An 11,921-nucleotide genomic window follows, 5' to 3' on the forward strand; every position below is an offset into this window, starting at 1 on the left:
TTATAAAAACTAATTAATTTTTATTATTAATATTAAAACAAAATTAATAAAAATACTAAACAATATTCTCTTCCCTTTGTTTAAGCTTTTCGCCATGCACAGAAACTCACAAAACTTGCCAGTTATACCATTACCTTTTGGCTGCAAAATTCCAGAAGTTTTAGCTTCCCACTGGCTGCAACTTTCATTACATTTGCAGGAAAAGGGAATCTCATCTCATCCCATATTGCTCAAAGGCACAAAATCCACTGTCGTTTGGTGAACAAAGAAGAAGGTCAGCTCAGAACCCAAGGTTGTATTCAATAATAACACCTAGATTTGCAAATTTCCAGATAACCCGTGTCAGGATTTCATCGCTGGACTTCAAAAACTGTACTACCACTTCAAAATCATGACTGTCAATAATCGAGATCCATTTAGGGATGACAACCAGTGAAACAAAGATCAAATATCTTAATCTCTGATTTTGTGATGGCAGAGAAATCTTTTTCTGTCCCTATCCCGTTTTTGATAAAGAGATCATGAATCAAGAAATTTACGGAAGAGATGAATTGAAAAGAGAATGAACTAAGAAAGGGATAGATTAGAATATATATTTACGTTTTCGTTTGTTCCTAATTACAAGAATTTTGATCAACAAATTCTTTTCACGTTGGAAGAGGGGCATAGGCTGAATTACCATCTCAATGTCTATTTGTGGCTGCTGCTGCTTTGTGAGCCAACAGTTAATGCAAACGGGGTGGTTTCAGTGTTGACCATCAAACGACATCGTTCTCTTGCAGTAAAAATACAAATATGAGATCGTATATTATCATGTCACGTCGTTCTCAACGTTCGGTACCGAAATATTTTATTATGAAAATTCAAAAGAAAAAACCGTAACCGTAGAATTCGAATCCAGAGGTTGAGATAATATCAGACAAGAAGAATAATAAGGAACAATATCAACCGTTGATGATAATACAATCAGAGATTGTTGGTTCCCAGCTGGATCTGACAGTTGTGGACACTTCTCTCTCCTCTCCTCACATGTCTCCATCACTTTCCTCCCAACAACTTTTTTCACTCAGCAGAGATTCCAATTTCCAAACCCAAACCCAAACCCCACTTTTATTTATTAATTAATTATATTTGTATTAACTTGTTCTTCCTCTTTACCTATAAAAATTCCTCTCCCCAGTCTTTCTTCTCCCCCTTCTACTTTTCCTTTTCTTTCTCACTAGTCTCTCAGCATCTTCCATTATTTCATATTCTTCTTCTTCTTCTTCAATCTATCTGAAACATAAGCGTTGGAAGTAGTGGATTTTTTTTTTCTGAACTAATGTTCAATTTATTGTTGTTGATGTTTGAGATTCATGTCTCGAATTCTGAGTGAACTTCTCTTTTCTGAGTGTATGATAAATTCTTCCACATTCAGACGCAGGACCCAGCTCGTTCAATCTTTCTCAGTTGTTTTCCTCTACTGGTTGTATTACGTTTCATGATTTTTAATCCAGTCTGTGTTAGCTAGTCTATAATCTATAATAATTTCATCATCTGCATAACATATATATTTTTTTTTCAATTTTCATCGTCAGTTTAAGTAATTTCTACTGTGTTTGTCTTTTGAACTATCTGGGTCCTGCTAAGATCTCTCTCTTAGTTATCTCTTGTGAAGAAAGATCAGATTTTTATGGGTTCCTCAAGCGGGGCATCTTCAGGAGGTTCAGTGTTGCAGAGCTCGGGTTCCGAGGAGGACTTGAGGGCGTTGATGGATCAGAGGAAGAGGAAGAGAATGATTTCAAACAGGGAGTCAGCAAGGCGGTCAAGGCTGAGAAAACAGAAGCATTTGGATGATTTAATGGCGCAGGCGGCGCATCTGAGGAAGGAGAATCATCAGATCCTCACAAACATCAACATCTCCACTCAACATTTCCTCAACATCGAGGCTGAAAATTTGGTGCTGAGAGCTCAGCTTGATGAGCTCAGCCACAGATTGCAGTATTTGGATGAAATCATCACCTTCTTGAGCACCACCTCTGCAAACAACACCACTGCCATGTATGGAGGAGCTTCAAGCTTCATCACTGAGTCTCCTGTGACTGATAATTTCATGAATCCTATAAATTTTTCAAATCTGAATCAACCCATCATGGCTTCTGCTGACATGTTTCAGTGCTAAGATCAGTTAAAATCTCTGCATGAAGATGATTAGAGAGAGATAATTAAGTAGTGATTAAGGAATAATTAATGAAGTTTAAGTTTTTATAGCTGGTTCTTGGTCTGTAAATGGGATTTTCTTCCATGGAATTCAAGACCTGCTTAATGTAGTTGGTCTCTAGTTTCTATAAAAATAATATTTGTAATATTGCACACTTTCTGTTTTCTTTTTGTTTGATTCACGAATTAATTTTATGTGATACCAAAGTATCAGGCATATATTTTGACAAAATCTGCATAATATACAGTTGAATTCAATAGTGAAGAAATTTAGATAATGTATAAAAGAAGATGCTCAAGTCTTCTTCTAGAAAAACTATACATTATTTCAGCTGCTGAGGTTGACAAACTGGAATGGAACTTGAGTTTAAACCAATTTAAGTTCGGTTTGGCTTAAGGTTTGTTTCATTTGAAGAGAGTTGAGCCCGAGTTTAATTTATGTGTTGAGTTGAGCCAAACCAAACTTTGAACTCTATTTAATATTATTTTAATTGATTCGTATCAAATTCTTTTAAGCTCGTGAACATACTTTAAAGTTTGAATTTAAGTTAAAAAATATTTGGTTCTTAAGATCAAACTCAAGCTCGAGTTTGTTTGACTCAAATTCATTTTATGTTTATTCAAATTGAGTTTATTATATAGAAATTAAACACAATATGTCGTGTCCAAGCTGTATATGTCTTTCAAATGTCTCTCATTCAAAATTCAGGAATTCCACAGCAAGATCCATAATACCAATTTCTTCATCTCATCTTCATGAAACTCAAAATTGTAGAATGAAAAGTAAAATAAAGCAATAAAGAAGAAAATAACAGCAATCCTCTAAAATGGGAACCAAAACAAAATAGAAAAGTGAAAAAAGAAAGAAACTGATGAAAAGTTAAAGCTACAAGAGTGTTGGAATAAAAAGCAAAAATTACTTAGAAAGGTATAAAAATGGTGGTAGTGTGAGAGTGAGTGCCCCCTGTTGCTGAGGAATAAATCCCATGTGCAGGGAGGCATTGTTTTCTGTGCAAGAACTCTCAAACCACATGGTGCCTCAGAAAAAGTGATGATTTTGGTTGTTAATTTTTGCAACCCCAACATGTGCTGTTATTAATTTTATCATAAGAACTATGTTTGGATGCTATAATATAGGCTGGCTCCATTGGTTTCTTTTCTTTTTTTTCTTTTTTTTTTCTTTTATAACATACAAATTTTAAACCCTTTTCCAGGAATGAAAGATAAGTTTTTTTGTAATTAGAAATTTCATCTGTATTTAATATTTAGGGCGCGTTTGGTTTAAATAATTTTTATTACAAAAAAATAAAAAATTACCACAATGATGGATAACTTAAAAAATATAAATTATTATTATATTTGATAAAATTAAATGTAATCAAATAATATATATTAAGATATTATTTTATTTAAATATTTTTAGGTATATTTATTCTAAAATAATTTTTATATTACTTGTTATATTTATTAAAAATAAGAGTATTTTTGTTCTTAAAAATTAATAAATAAAATTATAATTATAATAAAATTAAAATTATCGTAATAATATTTTAATATTTAAGTAGAAGGTTATAATTAAATTACTTAATATATAACTTATCATATCATTATTAGTAATAGAAATTAATGAAATTTTGTTATTATCTGACAAATCAAATAAAATAACGTTTATTATTAAAAAATAAATTAATAAAATAATTCTTTATCACTAAAACCAAATACCCCTGATAATTTCTGCAAATATGGAATCAAAAAGTTGGGGGGATACATTCAAGATTATAATTGAATTTGAAGAGGAAAATGAAGACTCAATAGAAAATTTTCACTTTGCCTAAAAATGTAAAAAGAGAGGCACCATCACTTTATTTTTCAGGAGAAGAGAAAGAAGCCAAGGGGGACATAGCAATTGGGCTCCAACCATAGAGAAATGGAGGCTATGGTTTTCTTAAGATTCCGATAACTTTTGCAATTTGAATATCTAAAAAAGACAACAAAACAAATAATTGAAGATTCACTTTCAACTTTTCTTTTTGTAATTTCATTAAAGAGAAAACATTTCAAGGGACCAAGAAATGTCAAGTTTATGCATGTCATAATCACAATCATAGTTCCGTAATCACCTTAACTTAGTTTATTATTTTCAGTGACCATAATACCCTCTTCAAAGTTCAAAATTACTAATATAACCTTTAATAATAATAATAATAATAATAAATGACATTTTTTCACCCAGGCTTGGTCTAAAATAAACTCAAAGTTTGTTTAAAAAACTAATGATATAAGGATAAAATAATAATTTTAATATATATTCAATTTAAAAATAAAAAATCACAAATTTTTATTAGACTTAAACATTTTAAATATGATAATTTAAAATTTTAAAAATATTGTTACATTTTATTTAATTTTTTAGAGGTATAACTATTTTTTTTTAACTATCAAGGGGCAAAATGATATGTTAAAAATTTTTAAAAGACCCTTAAACTTTTTAAAAATTTTCAATAACCCCTATCAATTTTCATAAAGACTTATAATATTTTTAAAAATTATAATTATATTGCAAAGACACCCATATTATACGATTTACTTCTAGTATTATTATTTTATTTACAGAGATTAATTTTGGATAAAAAGTTGTTATTTGTGCTTTATTTTTGGATAAAAAAATTATTTACGTTAACTAGAGGTAGAAAAGTGTTTTAAGGCTAAACCTTGGGTGGGCCAATGTGATTCACCCTCCTAATAATATTTAGGGAATTTTTCTAATTTTAAGTTATGTGACATTGATGTGTCACTTTTTTATTTGTACATGGTGTAGCATAATTATTAAAATATATAAAATTTTGTCATTATCAAAAAGTACAAAAGAAAAAAAGAATCAAAATTTTGAGGTACAAAAAGGTGTAGATTTATAATCTAAAGTGGGTGTTACATAATAAAGTGTTACACCAAATAATTTTTATTTCAACATGTGGGATGCTTAAATAAATATTCCCAATATTATAATTGAGTTGAACAAATTTTCCTCTCTTTCTCTTTGACACGGAAATGCACATAAATACAAAGGAAGACAATTTAAGATTGAATAACCTTATTAATTGTATATATATATATATATATATGTGTATAGTTTTCCAAGATGGACCACCCATGATAACAATTGGTAGGTTACATTACATATCCTTTAAAAATTAAATAACTTAGCAATTTAAACTAGGTTTAGTACTTAATTAGTAACCATTATGCATATTTATGGGATTCTTTTGATTAATTACTGTTTTAACCAAAGCTGGAATAAGAAATGAAATGTAGAAGGGTCAAAATTAGAATAACAATAAAATATATGGAGGTTAAAGAGAATAACAATGACATATGGAGATTTAAAGATGAAATAATGTTAAAATAGTCCAAGCTCATTTAAATAATTTTAAAATTTAAGGGAAGTCAGTGACCTCCTTGACCCCTCCCCTTTGAGTTAATGTATGGTATAGTTTTTACTTTAAAGATAAAGTTTCTCCTTTGAGTAACCTGCACTCCTCTTATTAATGGACATGGAAAATTACTTACCATATTTATAAATAATGAATTTCTGTCGGGTGGGTTGATAAAACATGGGAAAAAAATTTGCCACATAAATATGTATTCAAAATAAATACACATAATATTACTCTAGTAAAATTTGCCAATATTTCTATTATCATATATATGCTTGACATATAATAGCATATCATATATTAGGCAATACCAAAATATAGCATATATTAGAAATAACAACAGGGGGGGGCGGACGCAGAAGGGGATCTCAATCCTCGTCCTTGTCCTTAACCCCTACAAGGGATATCAATCCACGTCTTCGTTACGAGAATGACAATTATTTTCAATCCCCTCCTTGAGAAATAAAATCCCCTCTTTGTCCTCGTGAAAAAAAATCTCATTTCTCAAATCCTTTAAACACAACATAAATATATTAAATAATAAAAATAATTAATATTAAAACTAACTCACTATTTCAAATGTCACAAATATCATATATTAACCACTTTAATATGCACAACAAAACTAAATAAACTTAAAAAACTTAAATAATCTAAAACTATAAAATATATTAATATTTTAAGTAAATATATTAACACAAAAAGACTAGGATGGGGATGGGACAGGGCTAGGAGTAGATATATGTATCTTCGTCCTTGATTGCGAGGATTGTTTTCCTCCCCTCGTTTTTATCGAAAAATCTCCTATTCATTAGAGTCAGAAAGGTTCAAGACCCCTAAATTTAATCCAAAATTATCATCTCTAACATACATTAATATTATCGTGCCAATATTATAATATACCTTAAACTTCTAGAAATAAATTATTCTTTATATACAACCTTATTCTTAATTTATATTTATCTTCATCACCCAAATAATTTTCTAAATGAAAGATTTTAAGTCAAGCCCTGTGTAACATGTGTACAACAGTGAATGATGGTTGGAATGAGCCCATCAATCGCATGGCTAGCCAGCCTAGGCCACTCAATGTTGCTTTATAGAAGAATAAATTAAAGAGAAGAAAATAATAATACAAGACTATATAATAAAAACAAAGTCGGTGGGGGAATTTAGGTATAGGGTTGGGTTTGATTTCTAATAATCTTAATTATGTACATTATTTAGTGGGATGAGTCCAAAAGGAAAAGAGAACATAAATGTAGTACTTTAAATAATAGAAAAAAATAAAAGGTAAGCCATCTTCTAAAAGAGAGACAGGGCAGGGATGATGAGATCATGAGATATATCCTGTAATCTTTTTTTTTTTTATCATTATTATTGCATGACTGGTAAAAGATTATTTAAACAAACCTCCAATAATAAACACATTTAGGGGTGTAAACTAGTCAAATTATTCACAAATTCAAACTAAATTAAACTCAAGCTTGTTTAAGAAGAATTTAGCTCAGCTCACCACTAAAATATCATTGTTTTAATATAGACTTGTTAAAACGATATTATTTTAATTGATTTATTTCAAAATTTTCAAGCTTGCAAACTTTATGAGTTAACCACTCCTAAAGTTTAAATTCGAAAATATTAGACTCTCAGATTTGAGCTTAAACTTGAAGAAACTCGATTCGAATCTAGTTTTACTTGTAAGCAACTTGTGGTTCAGTTTGATTTTACTCAAATTGAGTTTAAGCTTGAATTTGATACTAATTCATTTGGTGGGTTGTGAACTTACAATTCAATTCGAGTAAAATATTAATAAATTTTTAATAGTTTCAAATATTAAATTTACACGTTTAAAATTTTGTTTTTTTCACTTTAAATATAGAATAATAATTGATAAATATATAAATTAAAAGATTTGATTATAATAGTTAAAAAATTAATTGGTTTAATTTAATTTTTCTAGTTAAACTTGAGTCATCTATTCATTTTTTGAGTACGAGCAAATATATTACTAGTTTAAGTTTCCCCTTAAAGCAAATGAGTTTAACTCGAGTTAAACATTTTTTTGACTCGATTCGATTCAACTGATTTGCACCCATATGAACATTATTTAAGCATGAAGGCCACCCAATTTTCTATTGTTAATTACCTCACTTGATTTCACAAGAGAAACAATAAATGTCCATAATTTTGATTTTTAAGTGATTTCATTTTTTATGTTTTAATTCATATTGTCAATTTTTTTAATTAAATGATAGAAAATAAACCGCTTGAAAATGCTTTTCGAAAGTACTTTTTTGTGTTTTCTAATAAAAAAATTTCATTAATTTTATAGAATCTTTAAATAAATATATGAATAAAGCTTTTTTAAAAAGAATAACAATTATTTATTATTATAATAAGTTTGTGGCCCATAAAAGATAGATTGTGTTAATAAAGAGTTGTTGGAACATTAGAACTTCCAAGGTGAAGTTTACGTTCGAATCTCTGTCACATTTATAAAACTTTGACTTCTCTACTGCAGTGGTTATGAGTTTGGTTACTATAACCCGAGTTTATCCATCTAATAAATATGGGCAGGTCTCTAGTTTTAAAAATATAAAAATAAAAAGCAAGAAATAATTAAAGGGTTTATATTAATTAATTTATTAATAAATTGTTAATTGAAAGAAGATTGAGGTTAAGTGGTAATAAATTAATTAAATATTAAGCATGATTGAGTTGAGAAAAAGAGTGATGCCTTCTACTAGTTGTTAATCACATGTATTAATTTATTAAGCATCATTACTAAAGAAAGAAGGCATATTATTAAATTAATTAATGCTAAATATTCTACCAAATTTTATTATAAATATATAATAGTATATTGTCACCCATTAAGATGCATTCAAGAATCATACATATTTTTTTAAATTTTGACTAAAATTATTATTGTTTATCTCAATCAAACATTGATTTAGAGAAATAAAATATTTTTTATGGCATCAAAGTATAGGATTCAAAGCAACCAAATATAATCTCATCTTTAATTTTGAGCCATCCAAAGTACATTATCTTTACTTAGCATAGATATGTAAGATTAAGTGCTTAATACATTTGACTTTAAAATTACATAAGTTGTTTATTTTTCTAGGAGTAAATTCAATTTCCCACCCAAGTTTTAGCAAAACCACTTTCGCACCCATCGAATTCTTATATTATAGTAACGGAAAACTCAACCCTGTTAAAAAAAAAACAATAAAAGACATAAACATCGTCTTCTTTACAAAAAATTTGAAAAAAAAATCATTAAAGTAGATCATCATATCTTGCCCTAGTTTTGATTTCGGTGCTTGATCCAACTTGATTGCTTGTAAACACAATTGGAGACAATATGATAATTTCACAAAAATAAAATAGCTAGAATAATATGATCATTTACTTTTCTGATAATGAATGAGGGCTATTTTCCAAGTTAGGGTGTGGGTAGGGTTAGACTCAAGTTGAATAGAGCTCGAGTTTACTAAGCTTCTCTCAAAATTATTCAAGTTCAACATAAGTTTAAACTGATCCGAGTTTTAAGCTCTACTTGTTACTGTAATTGAACAAAAAATGATTAAGACGACACTTGTGTAATAGTCAAAACAATATTATTTTAATCAATTCATATTGAATTTTTTTAGGTTGGTGAGTTAAACACCCTTTAAATTTGAGTTCGAAAATATTTAATTTTTATGTTCAAACTCGAGTTCGTTTGAGCTAAGTTCATTTTCTAGCTTGAATAAGTGTAATTCAGATCTGACCCTTGTTGTGGGTGGCAATTGTTCAGATTCTAAACTTTGGGTGGGAAATAAAATATACTGTTATTTAGTTAGAGTATTTGAAAATTGCTTTTGTTTGTATATTAGCACTTTGAAATAAGCGGTGTTAAAAGTGAAGACTAAAGTGTGGGTTAGTAATAGATTATTGAATTAAAGGCACATGCCTAACAAAGTGAGGTGTACTAAAAAGCCACTTAAAGAAGAAGACGGTGGATATTGCAGTTCATCTGATCTGGTGACGCAATTTGTGGGAACACATTTTGCTTTTGCCCAGAGAGGAATTGCTTTTCTGAAAGCTGCTTCCAAGAGAAGCTGAAAAGCAGTTTGCTGAGAGATTATCGTGAAGTTAAATCAACCGCAATGCTTTCTTTTGTGCTTTCTTATACCCAGTAAGTAGCAAGCTTTCACTGTGTCTCTTCAGTTGCCAACAAGGCTTTGAGGTGTGAAATAGGGTTGGATGTGATTTGAACTAGCTAGTTCAGATTGAAAGAATCATAGTCAAGCTTGGTTTAAGGAGCGGACTCATTTCCATAAACAAGTCAAGTAGAAATCAATTCAATATTGGAGTTTGAGCTCGGTTTAAAATCGAATCCAAAGTCGTGTTGCATTTGAACTGAGTCTAAGCCTTGATTTCTTGAGTTGATGAAATTTTAACACATCAGTCTTGAATCCAATCTCGAGTTAACCTTTCAGATTCAAGCCAATCTCAAGCTGGTACTTAGATTTAATTTAGATGAAATCCAACTCTAGTGTGGACTGTAAATCAAATTCATTTTGACGCGAATTTGATGCATTAATACTTTGTTACACTATAATAAGTTATTCGATAAATTCATAATAGAGAAGTATAAGAAGAAAAGAAGAACGTAGGCAGAGAAAGAAAGAAATACAGAGACGAAAGGAAGAAGAAGAAGATTCATTCGGTCCGTTTCATTGCATGAATAAACTGAAGGACTTAACACAATATTACTTAATGGAGAAACGATGTCGTCTGAGGTGGATATGAAACGCAGCGTCTCGATTTAATTCTTCTTCCCCGCCATTACTAAACGACATCGTTTGTCGATTCAAATTCGCATCATTCCCTCCCTTTTCAAGAACCTCGTCCACAAGAGAAAAAATTTGAAAAACGACGTGGATCTATGACTGGAATCATGCGTTGAAGAGTTGCTGAAGCCTGTATCGGAGGCAGTTGAAGCCTATATACGGTAACTCTGACGGTGTCTTGGATCTAGAAGGGAACAAAATATCCAACCTGGAGCTTCTGATTTCCTTAATGCATCACAATCTACCAAAAGGTTCAAGTTCGATATAAACCTAGTATTTGATTTGAAATTTTCTTTCGGTTCTCTTCCTCTCTGCTAATTTTTCTTCCCTTCCTTGCTAAACAACATCGTTTGGAGGCTGTCAGTTCAAATTCCCATCATAAGTATAAGTTATATATTTAAACTAAAGTAACACGAAAACTTACAATGAGATAATTTTCACGTTTTGTAAACATTTTTGTTTTTAAAACCTTCAAAAACTTGTACAAAACATCTTAGGTGTTTCAAAAATTTTGAAAAATTTTAAAACATACTTCTTTTAAAAAAAAATCGTGAAATCAATTAAATATATATTTTTTATATTGTTAAACCTGAAATATCTTTAAATCTTACATTGAATTCATTTTCTTTCCATTTTTTAATGTGTTACTCATTTTCTTCCAAACATGTTATATAGATTGATGTGTTTTATTATTTTTTTCTTAAATATCTATATATGCTTACTCAAGAATAATTTATTATAGGTTTTGTGATTATATTTTATAGTATTATTTCTCTTCATTTTTTTTATTATTTATTTTTATATCATACAAGTTTATATATTTTTGTTATAAAAAATTTGGTATTTATAAAAAAATTATTATATTTTTCATATTTATATGTTTTTTCATATTTTCGTTTTTTATATTTTTAAAAAAATGTGTTTCTACATTTTCGTTTATGCGTTTCTACATTTTTGCATTTTTGTTTACGTGCTCCATAGATTTAAACAGTATGTTTGTATTGTATTATGAGATCAAAACATGTACAAAATCTTGTTTTATCTTATAGAACAATATTATTTGATAGATAATTATGATGAAATATTATAGAAATTTTAAATATATAATTAGATATATAAATAATGTATTAACAATATTTAATAGTGTTCTCAAAAATTGTATACGTCAAGTTTTACAAATTCATAATTTTCAAGAGAGGCTTCTTACTCTTGCATAATTTAGATTTTTCTTTTGACAAAGGCCTTCTGGGCCCATGAGTAACTAATTCTATCATGCTTCCACACGTGTAACAGGAAATGGTTACTCCGATAGAGAGCATGTGCATGGCCAAAATAGGTGAAATGTAAAAAAATAAAATAAAATAAAAGAGATCTATCTGTTTGCATTCAAGGAGACAAGTTTAACAGAAGCTTCTTATGCTACATTACAAAACTTTAAAGC

At 29.2% G+C, this 11,921-nt stretch overlaps 1 protein-coding gene across 1 annotated transcript; it reads left to right on the forward strand.

Moving 5' to 3' along the window:
• The first annotated feature begins 1,170 nt into the window (after nucleotides 1–1,170).
• Nucleotides 1,171–2,354, forward strand: LOC123228193 (bZIP transcription factor 11-like). The gene has a single exon (XM_044653488.1). It carries the CDS (start codon nucleotides 1,673–1,675, stop codon nucleotides 2,159–2,161), a length of 489 nt encoding a protein of 162 aa, XP_044509423.1. The 5' UTR covers nucleotides 1,171–1,672; the 3' UTR covers nucleotides 2,162–2,354.
• Nucleotides 2,355–11,921: the final 9,567 nt, after the last annotated feature.

This window comes from Mangifera indica, chromosome 10, assembly GCF_011075055.1.
Source record: "Mangifera indica cultivar Alphonso chromosome 10, CATAS_Mindica_2.1, whole genome shotgun sequence".
Classification (NCBI taxonomy): Eukaryota; Viridiplantae; Streptophyta; class Magnoliopsida; order Sapindales; family Anacardiaceae; genus Mangifera; species Mangifera indica.